General features: G+C 43.2%; 1 protein-coding gene across 21 annotated transcripts in view; it reads left to right on the top strand.

The window, feature by feature from the left end:
* Positions 1 to 17,181, top strand: part of Ttn (titin) — a 269,568-nt gene that overhangs the window by 80,911 nt on the left and 171,476 nt on the right. For all 21 annotated transcript variants that reach the window (XM_031370735.1, XM_031370732.1, XM_031370730.1 and 18 more), the window contains 29 exons: positions 132 to 410; positions 530 to 811; positions 1,723 to 2,001; positions 2,119 to 2,406; positions 2,557 to 2,835; positions 2,926 to 3,204; positions 3,311 to 3,589; positions 3,707 to 3,994; positions 4,242 to 4,529; positions 5,266 to 5,547; positions 5,961 to 6,239; positions 6,360 to 6,641; positions 6,781 to 7,059; positions 7,152 to 7,439; positions 7,585 to 7,863; positions 7,957 to 8,235; positions 8,325 to 8,603; positions 8,724 to 9,011; positions 9,160 to 9,447; positions 11,549 to 11,830; positions 12,047 to 12,325; positions 12,786 to 13,067; positions 13,181 to 13,459; positions 13,940 to 14,227; positions 14,331 to 14,609; positions 14,775 to 15,053; positions 15,140 to 15,418; positions 16,138 to 16,425; positions 16,568 to 16,855. In XM_031370735.1, coding sequence (XP_031226595.1) covers positions 132 to 410; positions 530 to 811; positions 1,723 to 2,001; positions 2,119 to 2,406; positions 2,557 to 2,835; positions 2,926 to 3,204; positions 3,311 to 3,589; positions 3,707 to 3,994; positions 4,242 to 4,529; positions 5,266 to 5,547; positions 5,961 to 6,239; positions 6,360 to 6,641; positions 6,781 to 7,059; positions 7,152 to 7,439; positions 7,585 to 7,863; positions 7,957 to 8,235; positions 8,325 to 8,603; positions 8,724 to 9,011; positions 9,160 to 9,447; positions 11,549 to 11,830; positions 12,047 to 12,325; positions 12,786 to 13,067; positions 13,181 to 13,459; positions 13,940 to 14,227; positions 14,331 to 14,609; positions 14,775 to 15,053; positions 15,140 to 15,418; positions 16,138 to 16,425; positions 16,568 to 16,855 — 8,187 coding nt within the window. The remainder of the gene's footprint in view (positions 1 to 131; positions 411 to 529; positions 812 to 1,722; positions 2,002 to 2,118; positions 2,407 to 2,556; positions 2,836 to 2,925; positions 3,205 to 3,310; positions 3,590 to 3,706; positions 3,995 to 4,241; positions 4,530 to 5,265; positions 5,548 to 5,960; positions 6,240 to 6,359; positions 6,642 to 6,780; positions 7,060 to 7,151; positions 7,440 to 7,584; positions 7,864 to 7,956; positions 8,236 to 8,324; positions 8,604 to 8,723; positions 9,012 to 9,159; positions 9,448 to 11,548; positions 11,831 to 12,046; positions 12,326 to 12,785; positions 13,068 to 13,180; positions 13,460 to 13,939; positions 14,228 to 14,330; positions 14,610 to 14,774; positions 15,054 to 15,139; positions 15,419 to 16,137; positions 16,426 to 16,567; positions 16,856 to 17,181) is intronic.

Raw genomic sequence — 17,181 nt, 5'->3', positions numbered from 1 at the left:
CTTATAAAAGTGATAGTGCTGCCTATATATAATAACATCTTAAACGATACTTCTGATTGAAAAATAGAAAACCTTTTTTCACCCGAGGAAATCAAATAGCCCAATTCATGAGACATCCTTGTTTTTTACAGAACCACCTGTTTTTAGCAGCTTCCCGCCTGTAGTAGAAACCCTTAAGAACACTGAAGTTAGTCTTGAATGTGAGCTTTCAGGAACGCCGCCATTTGAGGTGGTGTGGTACAAGGACAAGCGCCAGCTCCGAAGCAGCAAGAAGTACAAGATCGCATCTAAGAATTTCCATGCTAGCATTCACATCCTCAATGTGGAATCTACAGACATTGGCGAATACCACTGCAAAGCACAGAATGAAGTGGGCAGTGACACTTGCATTTGTGCTATAAAGCTAAAAGGTAAGCACGGTTTCTGTGCATGGCAGAAATAGCAGGCATGTGTCAAATGCTCAGCCTGTCCTCTCTTCCATTACCTGGGAAGCTTTTTAAGCAATCTCTGTTCATCTTTTCCTGTTCAGAACCACCAAAATTCATTTCCAAGCTGAACAGCCTTACGGTGGTGGCTGGTGAGCCTGCTGAGCTGCAAGCATCCATAGAAGGTGCCCAGCCCATTTCTGTCCAGTGGCTTAAAGAGAAAGAGGAAGTGATCAGAGAGAGCGAGAACATTAAAATTTCTTTCATCAACAACGTTGCGACTCTGCAGTTTGCTAAAGCGGAGCCAGCTAATGCTGGGAAGTACATTTGCCAAGTCAAGAATGACGGTGGAATGAGGGAAAACATGGCCACGTTGACTGTCTTAGGTACAGCAGTCCCCTGTTAGCACTTGGGGGCAATCACTGGGATGACTTCCATGCAATCTTATTGTTCTGAATTTCTCCTGGAACCATATTTAGCCGCACTTTTTGGAAGCCTTAGGGGGAAAAGCCCAATTGATCTTAAGCCTTTTCTGATTCCCTTGATTCTAGCAAATGGTAGCTAGCTCTTTTATTGTGTGTGCACTGCTTTTCTTTATGGGGAGCAAATATCCTGAGTATCTCTTGTTTCAATGTGAACCACTTAGAACCCTTCTATTCTTACGTATACTACTATATTATAGTAGTGGCTAAGCTGACAAAACATCAATGTTCAAAGGAAAGATATGCACTGTCATCATTGGGCATATTAAATTTTAATCCAGTGATCAGAAAGAAAGAGATCTTTCAAACTACCTTCTCTAGCAACTTAGCACAGAGGAAAAAATGCCAAGTAACTCATTTAACAGGGACCCTCTGCTCTAAAGAGGGTCAAGGGTAAATCAAAACACATTATCTGGGGCCAAGTGAGATGGCTCAGTGGATGACATCATGCCTGAGGACACCAGTTCAATCCCTGGGACCAATTTGAAGCTCTGGCCTCCACATGCATTCCATGGCGTCTACCCCTAGCAAGTGCACATGTGCACTCACAAAAGAAATATAATTTGTACCTTTTAAAAGACAGATTGTCTGGTGAACATTGCCTAAAATGGTTTGGAGTTGAATAATGCCCAAGTATGTTTTTAATGAATGCAAATAATTTTAAGAATGCATAGAATTATGGAATCACATTTTAAAGCCAAGATAGATGATGATGTAATCATCACTGGGAGAAATCATCTTAGGGCAATTCATAGAAGAGATGCAGGGAAAGGAAGGGCTAGGTTTTCAAAGATGCATCTCATGTTTTGTTTCAGAGCCTGCAGTCATTGTAGAGAAAGCAGGGTCCATGACGGTGACCGTGGGAGAAACGTGTGCCCTAGAGTGTAAGGTGGCTGGCACTCCGGAGCTGTCTGTTGAGTGGTATAAGGATGGAAAACTCTTGACCAGCAGCCAAAAACACAAATTTAGCTTCTACAACAAAATCTCTTCCTTAAAAATTCTCTCAGTTGAAAAGGAAGATGCAGGTACCTACACATTCCAGGTTCAGAACAACGTTGGAAAAAGCAGTTGCACGGCTGTGGTTGATGTGTCAGGTTAGTTCTGGCATTTGCATCTGCTCACATATGCACATTTCTCTTATGAACTTTCCTTCTTTCATGTCTCTTCTGTCCTTTCAAGTCACCACAAATCATGTGTCTTCCCTCATGCAGACCGAATGGTCCCTCCCTCTTTCACAAGAAGACTGAAGGATACTGGTGGTGTCCTGGGCACCTCTTGCATCTTAGAATGTAAAGTAGCTGGATCGTCTCCTATCTCTATTGCCTGGTTTCATGAGAAGACTAAGATTGTCAGTGGAGCAAAGTACCAAACAACATTCTCAGATAACGTTTGCACATTGCAATTGAATTCTTTGGAGTCATCGGATATGGGCAGTTACACATGTGTGGCTGCTAACGTGGCTGGGTCAGATGAATGTCGAGCAGTGTTGACTGTACAAGGTCAGTGATACACAGTCAATTTTGCATGACATGTATTAAAAATTCCTCTCTGGGCATATGTCCAGATTGACACACATCTAAAGTACTCTTCATTTCTTATTCAAAATTGAAAGTAAGTGGATCCTTCCATTGTCTTCTATGTCTGTGTAGAGCCGCCCTCTTTTGTGAAAGAACCTGAACCCCTGGAAGTCCTTCCGGGCAAAAACATAACCTTCACAAGTGTTATCAGAGGAACCCCTCCATTCAAGGTTGGCTGGTTTAGGGGTGCCAGAGAACTGGTGAAAGGAGACAGGTGCAATATCTATTTTGAAGACACTGTGGCAGAACTGGAATTATTTAATATTGACATATCCCAGAGTGGAGAATACACCTGCGTGGTTTCTAACAATGCCGGCCAAGCATCATGCACCACACGTCTCTTTGTGAAAGGTTTGCCAAACACACTCTCTCCCCTTCCTTGATTACTGGCATTTCTATGGCTTTATGATGTGTCTAACTGCAATGTTTGTCACTTATCAGAACCAGCCACGTTTGTAAAGAAGTTGAGTGATCACTCTGTAGAACCAGGGAAGTCTATAATTCTGGAGGGCACCTATACTGGGACACTTCCAATTTCTGTCACCTGGAAAAAAGACGGTGTTGTCATAACTCCATCTGAAAGATGCAACATTGTTACCACGGAGAAAACATGCATCCTGGAGATTCTGAGCAGCACCAAGGGAGATGCAGGGCACTACTCCTGTGAGATTGAAAACGAGGCAGGAAAGGATGCTTGTGATGCTCTTGTATCTACATTAGGTGTGTTATATTACCCTCCTAAGAATTTTGGATTTATCAGATACACGGGGTGGGTTCTTTGCTCTTCTGAGATTCCTTTGGCTGACTGTAGGCCTTTCTTCTTTAGAACCACCATATTTTGTTACGGAATTAGAACCTCTGGAGGCATCTGTTGGAGACTCAGTTTCCTTGCAATGCCAAGTTGCTGGGACACCAGAAATTACAGTATCTTGGTTCAAAGGAGACACCAAGTTAAGATCAACTCCAGAATACAGGACCTACTTTACAAACAATGTGGCCACGCTTGTGTTTAATAAAGTAAGCATCAATGACAGCGGCGAGTACACATGCATGGCAGAGAACAGCATCGGAACGGCAGCCTCCAAGACCATCTTCAGAATCCAAGGTGATGGCTTGGCCTTAGACATTGAGAAAGTTGCTTTCCCCTCATCAACTCTTTTATCTTTACGGGAATTTTCTCACTTTATCCACTAATGCCTCCGTGTAACTTGTCTTCCTACAGAGCGCCAGCTCCCGCCTTCCTTTGCAAGACAGTTAAAGGACATTGAGCAAACTGTTGGGTTACCAGTTACACTCACTTGTCGACTAAATGGCTCTGCACCCATCCAAGTGTGCTGGTATAGAGATGGGATCCTTTTAAGAGATGACGAAAATCTACAGATGTCATTTGTGGATAATGTGGCAACATTAAAAATTCTGCAAACTGACCTGAGTCACTCTGGCCAGTATTCATGCTCAGCTTCCAATCCACTTGGCACAGCATCATCTACTGCTAGACTAACAGCAAGAGGTTTGTGCTCATGCCATCTTTCTCTTCATAAACCCTGATTTTTTTATTTAATTGTGAAGACAAAAACAACTGACAGCCAAAAGTGTATATATATATATATATATATATATATATATATATATATACACACACACACGCGCGTATGTATACACACACACACACACACACACATATATATATATATATATATATATATATATATATATATATATATACATATACATTACCTTTTCCTTTAATCTTCCAGAACCTAAGAAATCACCCTTCTTTGATATCAAGCCAGTATCAATTGATGTTATTGCTGGAGAAAGTGCAGATTTTGAATGTCATGTGACTGGTGCTCAGCCGATGAGAGTCACTTGGTCAAAAGATAACAAGGAAATCCGACCTGGAGGAAACTATACTATCACGTGTGTGGGCAACACTCCCCATCTGAGGATTCTTAAAGTGGGCAAAGGAGACTCTGGTCAATACACTTGTCAAGCCACCAATGACGTTGGCAAGGACATGTGCTCTGCTCAGCTTAGTGTGAAAGGTATCATGGCAGAGTGTTTTCCAAGATTTGTTATTTCATGTGCTTGTGCTGCTGTCCTCTAAGTGTCTTTAGGTTTTCTGTTTTGAGGCTGGTGCTGTAACTCAGCATTTGCCTCACATGTGTGAAGCTGTGGGTTCAATCTCTCGGTAGTGCCAAAGATGAGAAAGTAGTTGTCTTTTGCCTTGTTTGTTTTTGTTTTGTTTTTGAGACACTGTCTTACTATATAGTCCATGCTGGCTTGTAACTCATAGAAAGCCTCCTGGGAGCTAGGATTACAGATGTGAGACACCATTTTCAGCTATTTTGAGTTTTTAAATTTTTGAGTTAAACTAATAATCGTATTTGAATTGATGCCTACTTGTTGGAGAAACCCTAACCAAAGTTTTGCCTTCTCTTTATATTGTCTATTAAGTGAGAATTCTTTCATTGAATTTTGTTGACTATGATTTCAATGATTTGTTCTTCCTTTTCATCATTTCTTGTTATATAACATCTTGATTTAACATTACTTGATTAACATTTAATATCCATGCTGCAATATATCAACTAAATTCTCTGATAAATATTTTAAATTACTTAATAGGAAAAAATAACTTATTTTAGCATGAAATCATTAGAAAGTTCATTCTCAATAATAAGTCTGTTAAAAATGTGAACTTTGGAGATTCTCAACCATAAAGATAAACTCTTTCAACACATGATTATGCATTACTGACTGTTTCCTTTGGTTTAATAGAACCTCCCAAGTTTATTAAGAAATTAGATGCTTCAAAAGTTGCGAAGCAGGGAGAATCCATCCAACTGGAATGTAAGATAAGTGGCTCCCCAGAGATCAAAGTTGTGTGGTTCCGGAATGACAGCGAACTTCATGAAAGCTGGAAATACAACATGTCCTTCGTGAATTCTGTGGCCCTGCTAACCATCAATGAAGCCAGTGCTGAGGACACTGGGGACTACATCTGTGAAGCTCACAATGGCGTTGGTGACGCCAGCTGCAGCACAGCCCTGAAAGTGAAAGGTTAGACCCCTCTTCTGCAGCCTCCCTTGTCCTCGGTGGACTCCTGTGGGTTCCAGGTCTTGGGCTGTCCAAATATCCAGAAATGGGATCAGGCTGGACTTAAGCCTGAGGATTTCTAATGGCTAGGTAAAACCTAGTATTCCTCAGGAGTTTGTGAGACCAGTTTACATCTAACTTTTCATCATAGACTCACTCAGTGAACTTGTAAGATCCAGATCTAAAAATCTTACAACTCTTAAGTGTATGTTTTATGAATCGTCATGTGTCAGTGTGTGTTGCCATTATTCATACCAGTCATTCTTAATAATCTCTTATTCATAGCTAGTATCTCTAGCTTCTAAAAGTCTGTAGATTTCTTCTCTTTGGTTAAACAGTTGCTCTCATTGCTCATCTTCTTTCCTTCCTTCTGGTAGCACCTCCTGTCTTTACCCAGAAGCCTCCTCCAGTCGGAGCCCTCAAAGGTTCTGATGTGATCCTGCAGTGTGAAATTTCGGGAACACCCCCCTTTGAGGTGGTGTGGGTTAAAGATCGGAAGCAAGTGCGGAGCAGCAAGAAATTTAAAATCACCTCCAAAAATTTTGACACAAGTCTTCATATCTTTAATCTGGAAGCCCCTGACATAGGGGAATATCACTGCAAAGCCACTAATGAGGTGGGAAGTGACACATGTGCTTGCACGGTCAAGTTCAAAGGTTTGTATACATAGACACACACAAGCGTGTGCTTCTTCCTTCGATCTGTCCCTGCTCAAGTAATAACTTAACGCCGGCATGTTTCTCGTCTTTCACTTAACCACACATTTCTTTCATTAGAACCACCACGGTTTGTGAAAAAGCTCAGTGACGTGTCCACCCTCATTGGGGATCCTGTGGAGTTACAAGCTGTGGTAGAAGGTTTCCAACCAATTTCCGTTGTCTGGCTGAAAGATAAAGGTGAAGTCATCAGAGAGAGCGAAAACATTAGGATTTCCTTCGTTGATAACATCGCAACTCTCCAACTGGGAAGTCCAGAAGCATCACATTCTGGAAAATATGTGTGCCAAATCAAAAACGATGCTGGAATGCGAGAGTGTTCTGCAGTCCTGACTGTCCTAGGTTAGTAGCGAAGCAGAGCCTCAGAACACAAAGGAGACAATTGTGCTATAACCATTTCCTGAAGATAATGACTCTTATTCAACTATCTACTGACTAAGGTGAATTCGTTCTCAAAGCAATATGCTTTTTCTTCTTCTAGAACCAGCCAGAATTGTAGAGAAACCAGAACCCATGACTGTCACAACTGGAAATCCCTTCACATTGGAGTGTGTAGTAGCTGGGACTCCAGAACTTTCAGCCAAGTGGCTCAAAGATGGTAGAGAACTATCTTCAGGCAGCAGACATCACATTACATTTGTCAGAAACCTGGCTTCCCTAAAGATCCCCTCTGCAGAAATGAATGACAAGGGCTTATACAGCTTTGAGGTGGAAAACAGTGTTGGCAAAAGCAGCTGCACTGTGTCTGTCCATGTCTCAGGTGAGTACGCAGAGGCCTTGATAGAGAGAACCCCTCCAGCAGAGTGGGAGTAGAAGAAAGCTCCTTTCTAAATATCAACTATTCTTCTCTAGACCGAGTTGTTCCGCCATCCTTTGTCAGAAGGCTGAAGGACACGAATGCCACACTTGGGGCTTCTGTGGTTTTGGAGTGTCGAGTGTCAGGCTCAGCCCCAATATCAGTCGGCTGGTTTCTTGATGGAAATGAGATCATTAGCAGCCCCAAATGTCAGTCCAGCTTCGCAGATAACGTCTGTACTCTGACTCTGAGCTCCCTGGAGCCCGCTGACACTGGGGCATACACGTGCGTGGCTGCCAATGTCGCCGGCCAGGATGAAAGCTCTGCAGTTCTGACTGTCCAAGGTCGGTGTACAAGGATGCTCTCTGCTTCTCTCTCCACTGTCCAGCCAGAACTGCCTTTGCCCTCATTTTTTCCATCTCAGTTTCTTTTTCTTTAAGTAACAAACACCTCTTTTCTTTCCATCTCCCTCCCATCTGGGCTTTTTAGAACCACCGTCTTTTGAACAAACTCCTGACTCTGTGGAAGTTTTGCCTGGAATGAGCCTGACATTCACCAGTGTCATTAGAGGCACCCCTCCCTTCAAGGTCAAGTGGTTTAAGGGCAGCAGGGAGCTGGTGTCAGGGGAGGCTTGCACCATTTCTTTAGAAGACTTTGTCACTGAGCTGGAGCTCCTGGAGGTGGAGCCGGTGCAGAGTGGAGATTATTCTTGCCTCGTGACCAACGATGCTGGCAGCGCTTCCTGTACCACGCATCTCTTTGTGAAAGGTTCACTCTTTTCTCCAGTACCCATTACTTCTTAAAATTCTTCCGATGCTCCATTTGAAGGTACAACTCAACCCTCATATTTTCTCCTTCCAGAACCAGCCACTTTTGTGAAAAGGTTGGCTGATACCAGTGTGGAGACGGGTAGCCCCATCGTTCTAGAGGCTACTTACTCTGGCACACCACCTATCTCTGTGAGCTGGATGAAAAATGAATATCCTATTTCACAGTCTCCCAACTGTGGCATTACCACAACAGAAAAATCTAGCATCCTGGAAATTCTTGAGAGCACAATAGAGGATTATGCACAGTACGCTTGCCTGATAGAAAATGAAGCTGGACAGGATATCTGTGAAGCCCTTGTGTCCGTCTTAGGTGTGTTGACCATTCTTCTATTGTTGTCTCTTCCTGTGAACCACTTTGAGTTGGTGTTAACAGATTGCTTGCCATCCTTTGTACCGTAGAGCCACCTTACTTTATTGAACCCCTGGAACATGTGGAAGCAGCTATTGGAGAGCCCACAACTTTACAGTGTAAAGTGGATGGAACCCCTGAGATCAGGATTTCTTGGTATAAGGAACATACAAAGCTACGGTCAGCTCCTGCATATAAGATGCAATTCAAAAACAACGTGGCCTCCTTAGTCATCAACAAGGTGGACCACAGTGATGTGGGAGAGTACACCTGCAAGGCCGAAAACAGTGTGGGGGCTGTTGCTTCTTCTGCCGTGCTGGTTATCAAAGGTGATGATGGCTTTGCTTGATAAGTCTTGCTGAGTGTTGACAGACGCATTTTATTGAGAGCTTTTTTGGTGGATAGATACATGCTGTTACAAATAAGGATTGTCTATAACGTCTTTCCAGAGCGAAAACTTCCACCTTCCTTTGCGAGAAAGCTGAAAGATGTCCATGAGACTCTTGGCTTCCCAGTTGCTTTTGAATGTCGAATCAATGGCTCAGAACCTCTTCAGGTGTCTTGGTACAAGGATGGCCAACTTTTAAAAGATGATGCCAATTTGCAGATGTCTTTTGTTCATCACGTTGCCACGCTTCAGATTTTGCAAACCGACCAGAGCCACGTTGGTCAGTATAATTGTTCAGCTTCTAATCCTCTTGGGACTGCTTCGTCCAGTGCCAAGCTCATTCTCTCAGGTGAGTTGGGCAGCTCATCATATTGTCCTCTTTGTCACAGTACAGCTTCACTTCCTTGGGCCACCAAAGGACTGGTGCTGTTTGGTTTCTATTCCTAATCTTGGAGGATGGAAACCGACCTCAGCATGTTGGTCTTCATTCTTTCTAGAACATGAAGTGCCTCCGTTCTTTGACTTGAAGCCTGTGTCAGTAGACCTTGCTCTTGGTGAAAGTGGTTCTTTTAAATGTCATGTCACTGGAACAGCACCGATCAAAATCACCTGGGCTAAAGATAACCGTGAGATTCGCCCTGGAGGCAACTACAAGATGACTCTGGTGGAAAATACTGCCACTCTGACTGTGCTCAAAGTAGCCAAAGGTGATGCTGGACAATATACCTGCTATGCGAGCAACGTTGCTGGAAAGGACTCTTGTTCTGCTCAACTTGGTGTACAAGGTACTCCTTAGAGTGAAGTGTCAAGATCTCTTTCACTTTATCTATGTCTTGAAATGTGGATGGATGACATTCCTGAAAAATGTGTGTGTGTGTGTGTGTGTGTGTGTGTCTGGTAATTAGAAACCATCAAATGAGGGCTAGAGGTACAACTAGAAGGTACAGTGCTTGCTTAGCATGTATAAGGACATGCAAGGTTGGAGCCCTAATATCATAATACAAAATAAGATGAGAAAAGGAAGGAAAGAAGGAAGAAAAGGGGAGGGAGGGAGGAACAGAGGGGTCACAAATGAATCCAGGATCTTCTAAATAGGAAAATACCTTGAATTTGTTTTTAAAGTAGAAAATCACAAAAATATTAACCAGAAAATATATTTTCAAAAACTAAGGAGAAAATGAACCAAACATTTCTCTAGAATTATATGAAAAGTCTAGTCTGAGAAGTTATCAGGGGGAAAATATTTAATTACTTCAAAGGACCTATTTTCTACAGTATAGTAAGTTAATGAATCTGTCACCCTCTGAAACATAGCACCACCCCCAAACTACCAAGTATTTCAAGAAGAATCAGGTCAACTGTATGGCTAACTTATTTTCCACTACCAGCTATGCTTCAGAAATAGCAGAAGTCAGGGGACTAAGCATTACTGAGGCCTGCCATCTAGACCAGGAGTTTCCAAGTTCTTGGCACCTTCTTCAAAGAATTGAAGAAACACACAAATATCAAAGTATCAAAGTGGAGTTTTGTTCAAAGGTCATGAAAAAGTCCATGCTTGATATCCTGCAAGATGACAGTGACAGTGAGTGCTATTTCCTCAGGAACCGCCTGGTCACTGCTTAGAGCTTTTGTCTATGGGGCCTGAAAGAAGAAGAAAATCTGGTTGCTAGGTCTGGGGTATGGATAGTTTTGTTGTGGTTGATAGGCCTGGGTTATGTAAGCCCTAATATAGTGTGCATGGCCATTCCTGAGACGCATTTAATTTTAATCCCATGCATGCCCAACCATGTATAGTCACAAATAAAGGATTTCTCCTAAAAATCCATTTTGAGGACACAATTTGCCTTAGTTCACTTGCACCCCAAATCCATGAAGGCTGAATTGACTCACTGCCTCAAGTTCCAAGATATATATCTGGGTGCATTTGACCACAAAAAGGGAGGTTGATTAAGAGCTGATAGGGAGTCTTAGATCAAAGTTACCATGACTTTGTTTGAAGAGCAGTGAACATGCAGCTTGTTATAGGTGGAGTCTCCGGTTGCTAAGTGCATTGTTGGAAAAGCGGTATGTATGCACCTGAAGCCAAGCAGGGCTCCAGATTGCTAAGATATCCTTCTGTATGCCTGCCTCATAGGATGTAAATATCTTAACCCCCAATGTTATGCAGGAATATATTGTGTTTCACAGCTGAATATCAAGATGTATAGATTTTCCAGCTTAGACTGCTGTCTAATCAATTTTGGTATTTTTAAGCTTCTTGGAGCAGTAGCTCATAATTATCTTAAAATTCAGATTAGTGTCAAGACCTTTTTGCACTGTGAGACAACTAACCATTTTACCTGTGAGTATGAATATTTAAGAACATTGTTCTTACTCACTTCAGGGAAACGATGGAAATTGAAGGGCTCTATCTATTGAAGGCATATGAGAGATAACTGTACTTTAAAATCTTTAGATAGATGATTCCCCTTTGCCCTGGCTGTGTATGCTACAGAATGAAGACCTTTGAAGCTATAACTTCACCTAGACTCAAAACACACAGGGCAGTCAGTCTCTCCCTCCTGTGAACCTCAAGAGGGTTTCTGAGGTGTTGCCTGTGGGCTCAGGCCTACAGATAATTCTGCTTCTGGGAAGCGGGCTGCACATAGAGAGCATGGCCTTCTCCTCCTTCCTCTAGCCACAGTTATAGGCATTCACAAATGTAAACTTAATTCACGTAGGGATTTTCTGCTCAGATATCACTCAATTAGCCTTCCTTAAACTACATCAAATGAACTCGTCTCCTGTAGATGAAGTCTACTCTGACACATTTCTTCTTTCACCCGGTCTTGTAACACGCCTGTCTTTTCTGTCCCTTGCCTTCTGCTTTTCCTTGTGGTTCCTTAGAACCCCCCAGGTTCATTAAGAAGCTAGACCAATCACGGATTGTGAAGCAGGATGAGTCTACAAGATACGAATGCAAAATAGGCGGGTCTCCAGAAATCAAGGTTTTGTGGTATAAGGATGAGGTGGAAATTCAAGAAAGCAGTAAATTCAGAATGTCATTCGAGGACTCAGTGGCCATCCTGGAGATGCACAGTCTCAGTGTGGAAGACAGTGGGGACTATACCTGTGAGGCTCGCAACGCAGCAGGGAGCGCCAGCAGCAGCACCTCCCTGAAGGTTAAAGGTCAGACTTCGCTCCGCCCCTACTCTGCAGTTCAGCTCCTCTACAGTTCACTACATTCTCAGTTTTATTTTCCTCCTGATGATGTTTTTAAAACTTTCCAGGATACAATAAAAAGGCGGGAGGGGATTCCAATGGAGTAGAAAGCTAATTCTTACCCTTGTCCAAATATGAAGCTCATCCGAATTTTCTCTCCTCCCACCCCGCCCCCAATCCTAGAACCACCCGTGTTCCGCAAAAAGCCTTTTCCCGTTGAGACACTTAAAGGAGCTGATGTTCATCTTGAATGTGAGCTTCAGGGGACACCTCCCTTTCAAGTTTCTTGGCACAAAGACAAGAGAGAACTCAGGAGTGGGAAGAAGTACAAGATTATGTCTGAGAATTTGCTCACCAGTATCCACATCCTGAACGTAGACACAGCAGACATCGGGGAATACCAGTGCAAAGCCACAAATGATGTCGGGAGTGACACCTGTGTGGGTTCTGTCACTCTGAAAGGTAAGAGCCATTTCATTCTCATCGACTTACTGGTCTCCTTCTAATTTTAATACTGTGTCCCCACCTTGGTTATTGTGTGGTGTTTATTTTTATCCCTAACAATCTATTCTATCCAAAACTCCCATGCCCTGTCTACCTGTCTACTTCCTTTCTTTAACTAACTAAAATTTTATATATATATATACACATATATATATATACACATATACATATACATATATGTACATATATATGCATATAGTGTGTGTATATATATAATATATATATCATATGTATACATGCATTTCTAACTACATTTCTATATAGATAAATATATATGTATATATGTATATAAATAAAACAATTATATATTGCTGATGATACATTACCACAAAGATGATTTCTCACATTCATAATGTCAAGGATACACTTATCAGTCCTATACTTGTTGAAGCACTGTCTCCCTGTTTCCCCTCCTCAGCACCACCACAATTTGTGAAGAAACTCAGTGACATTTCTACCATCATTGGCAAAGAAATCCAGCTGCAGACAACAATTGAAGGCGCTGAGCCAATTTCAGTGGCGTGGTTCAAAGACAAAGGGGAAATTGTTAGAGAAAGTGACAACATATGGATTTCTTATTCTGAAAACATTGCAACCCTCCAGTTTTCAAGAGCAGAACCAGCCAATGCTGGAAAATACACCTGCCAGATCAAAAATGACGCTGGGATGCAGGAGTGCTATGCTACACTGTCAGTGCTCGGTTAGTAAAGAGGGTGTCCTCATGAATACCGGAAGTGCACGCAGGTCTGTGCCTCCTCTAGTTTCTTTCTTCAGTTTTACTTTAAATGATGGTGTGGTTTCCACCTCTTTCAGAGCCTGCTGCAATTATGGAAAAGCCAGAATCTATTAAGGTGACCACAGGAGACACCTGTACCTTGGAGTGTACGGTAGCTGGCACACCTGAGCTCAGTACCAAGTGGTTTAAGGACGGAAAGGAGCTCACAAGTGACAACAAATACAAAATAAGCTTCTTCAACAAAGTGGCAGGCCTCAAGATCATCAACGTGGCACCTGGTGACAGCGGGGTGTACAGTTTTGAAGTGCAAAATCCTGTCGGTAAAGACAGCTGCAAGGTCTCCATTCAAGTCTCAGGTTGGTGGCTGGTTTATTCACCTTTATGGCAGTGAGGGCCACAGTTGTCCTAGATGGAGAGAAGCCCCATCTTCACAATGCAGCGTGCATCTTACATCATCGGATGCAGCAGGGTCAGAGGCAGAGGACTCGGACCAATAGAAGCCAGCCACCAAAGTCGCATCCCTTTCTTTGGGAAGAATCTCTGAGAGTATTGTAAAGTAAAACCTGTGCTCAGACGGTGGGCGGGGATAAAAGTACTTCCCTAGAAAAGTCACTACAAAGGACTCATTACAGCAAAAAAGAGCAGACCACCCCCCATGAAGCCAGCTTATACATACTTACTCTCTAGGCTTCACCTTGCATAATCCTATGGGCAGCACTTAGGGAATCTTTCAAAAGAGCCAGACAGATCTGGGGATGTCCCATCAAAGGGTCAATTCTCTCCGAGCCATTTTATAACTGACGCCCCCTTGCTCTGTTCGTTCTTGTCCTTCTCAGATCGAATCATCCCTCCTTCATTCACAAGAAAACTGAAAGAGACGAATGGCCTGTCCGGCTCCTCCGTGGTGATGGAGTGCAAAGTGTACGGGTCACCCCCAATCTCTGTCCTGTGGTTCCATGACGGGAATGAGATCAGCAGTGGCCGGAAGTACCAGACCACACTGACAGATAACACCTGTGCCCTGACGGTGAACATGCTGGAGGAAGCCGACGCTGGTGACTACACATGCATAGCTACCAATGTGGCGGGCTCTGATGAGTGTAGTGCCCCTCTGACTGTACGAGGTCAGTCCAAAACACAGTAACATACAGCTGCACCACACAAGGGACTGAGCCATCAATGTCTGCCAACATTAAACATCTCCCAACTTGTGCTTTCTTTCTTTAGAGCCTCCGTCTTTCGTTCAGAAGCCTGACCCGATGGATGTCTTAACTGGCAGCAATGTCACATTCACAAGCATTGTCAAAGGCACACCTCCTTTCACTGTCAGCTGGTTCAAAGGTAGCAGTGAGCTTGTACCTGGGGCCAGGTGCAACGTGTCTCTGCAGGACTCGGTGGCTGAACTGGAGCTGTTTGATGTGGATACATCCCAGAGTGGAGAATACACCTGCATAGTTAGCAATGAGGCTGGCAGGGCTTCCTGTACAACACATCTCTTTGTAAAAGGTTGGTTTGGTATTCTGTTACACAACTGACAGTTATGTGGCCATCAGATGTGCTGTGCCTGGCTATGTGTGTATGTGTGTGTGTGTGTGTGTGTGTGTGTGTGTGTGTGTGTGTGTGTATGTGAGTGTGTATGTTTGATTTTGTTTTATCAATTTGTTCACACAGCCCCAGCCATATTTGTGAAGAGACTCAATGATTACAGCATAGAGAAAGGCAAACCTCTAATCCTAGAAGGGACCTTCTCTGGAACTCCTCCAATCTCTGTTACATGGAAGAAAAATGGCATAAATGTCACTGCTTCCCAGCGATGTAATATCACCACAACTGAAAAATCAGCGATCCTAGAAGTTCTGAGCAGCATTGTTGAGGATTCAGGGCAGTACAACTGCTACATCGAAAACGCTTCCGGCAAGGATTCCTGCTCGGCCCAGATCCTGATACTAGGTTTGTTCTGACTGCACATTCACAGCCTCGTACCCTGGCAGTGGTCCTGACCAGTCCTTCATGGCTGTTTATCTTTTTTGCTGCAGAACCACCATATTTTGTCAAGCAGTTGGAGCCTGTGAAGGTGACGGTTGGTGACTCTGCCTCTCTACAATGCCAGCTTGCTGGAACTCCTGAAATTGGAGTCTCCTGGTATAAAGGTGACACAAAGCTGAGGCCCACTGCCACCTGCAAAATGCATTTTAAGAACAACGTTGCTACACTGGTTTTCACGCAGGTTGACATCAATGACAGCGGAGAATATATCTGCAAGGCTGAGAACAGTGTAGGAGAAGTTTCTTCATCAACTTTCCTGACCGTTCAAGGTGAGCACAATAGTTCTTTTAAAACATTTAAAATACCCAGTGAGGGCCTTCTTGAGGGGAAAAATCAAAAAAAAAAAATTTTAACCTTAAGTAATTCCAGTTAGAGTTAGCAACTCACCCTTTTTCTTTGAGTGATTGGTTGTTTTAGCTTGTTTTTCTAAAGGGGCTCCTGCTATATTTTATGTGGTGAAACTCACTAAGTAGACCAGGTTGAATAGGTTGATCTCAGACTCATGAAACCAGCCTCCTACCTCTGCCTCTGAGATTATAGGTTTGGGCTGCCACATCTGGCCCCTCTCTTTCTAGGCCCTTTGTATACAAAGAGATGACCAAATGTTCACTTGGAAAGATCACACTACCTCTATACACCTTAAAGAAATAAAAGTGACTTATATTTTTAAATTCACCCCACACCCTGTGTGATTCAGGTTGCTAGGTTGTTGTGATCTAACAAGCAGGAGGTTCTGCTGGGTGCCAGTGACAGGCCTCTAGCTGACTGATGTTTGGTTGGCTTATAGTTGTTTTGTTTTGTTTTGTCTTGTACCTCCTACTTAACATTTTCTCCAAAAACTCACATGCTTCTTTCCATCTCCAAGTTAATTCGGGACCTCTTAATGCCCCCTTATATTTTTAAAGACATTTCCTGTGCATCAGCAGAATGGCTATGACTCCCTTTAAGATATCCAGCTGCATTCATTGCTTTAACCCTGTCCCTACAGAGCAAAAACTTCCACCATCCTTCTCCCGACAACTAAGAGATGTACAAGAGACCGTGGGACTGCCCGTGGTGTTTGAATGTGCTGTAAGTGGGTCGGAGCCCATCTCTGTGTCCTGGTACAAAGATGGCAAGCCGTTGAAAGACAGCCCAAATGTACAAACATCATTTTTAGACAACATTGCCACCCTGAACATCTTTAAGACAGACAGGAGTCTTGCGGGCCAGTACTCTTGCACTGCTACAAACCCCATTGGCACTGCTTCTTCAGGCGCCAAACTCATCCTCACAGGTTCGTAGACCCTTAGATGGCTGTGGCTATAATGGAAATTTTTGTAATCATGTACAAAGTTTAAAAGAAAATATTGCTGTTTCTTCAATGGGCATAGCCCAAGTCTGGAACCTGAAACCTTGTCCTTGTGATCTCTCTGTAGAGGGGAAGAATCCACCCTTCTTTGATATCCCTCTGACCCCTGTGGATGCCATTGTGGGAGAAAGTGCTGACTTGGAATGCCATGTCACGGGAACACAGCCCATCAAGGTCACCTGGGCCAAGGACAACAGAGAGATACGAAGTGGTGGAAACTACCAGATCAGCTATCTGGAAAACAGTGCGCACCTGACCATCGTCAAAGTGGACAAAGGTGACTCTGGACAGTACACCTGCTATGCCGTCAATGAAGTGGGAAAAGACTCCTGCACAGCCCAACTTAATATAAAAGGTAGAGTTTATTTTGCCATGGGGTCCAGTGGAGGGCCGTCATTTGAGAGTTTAACCTAACAGCCTTAACAACACCAGGCCTCTTATGACAGATTTCTAGGAAGCACCTGAAACCACATAACATGAAAATGTTAACCAGGAGATAAGTTTGGATAAGGAAAAACCGGTGGCATTCAGTCTGTATTTCCTAGAAGTTGGCATGTCCTCCTCAACTATGAGACTGAGCTTCTTTTCTTACAAATCCCTGGTCCTGTAAATGTTCACGTATCATTTGTATCAGCCATGTGGCAGAAAACAGCCAAGAATTAGCTGTAGCTAGAGGAGTCA

This window comes from Mastomys coucha, unplaced genomic scaffold, assembly GCF_008632895.1.
Source record: "Mastomys coucha isolate ucsf_1 unplaced genomic scaffold, UCSF_Mcou_1 pScaffold15, whole genome shotgun sequence".
NCBI lineage: Eukaryota > Metazoa > Chordata > Mammalia > Rodentia > Muridae > Mastomys > Mastomys coucha.
This window is presented reverse-complemented; position numbering and strand designations above follow the sequence as displayed.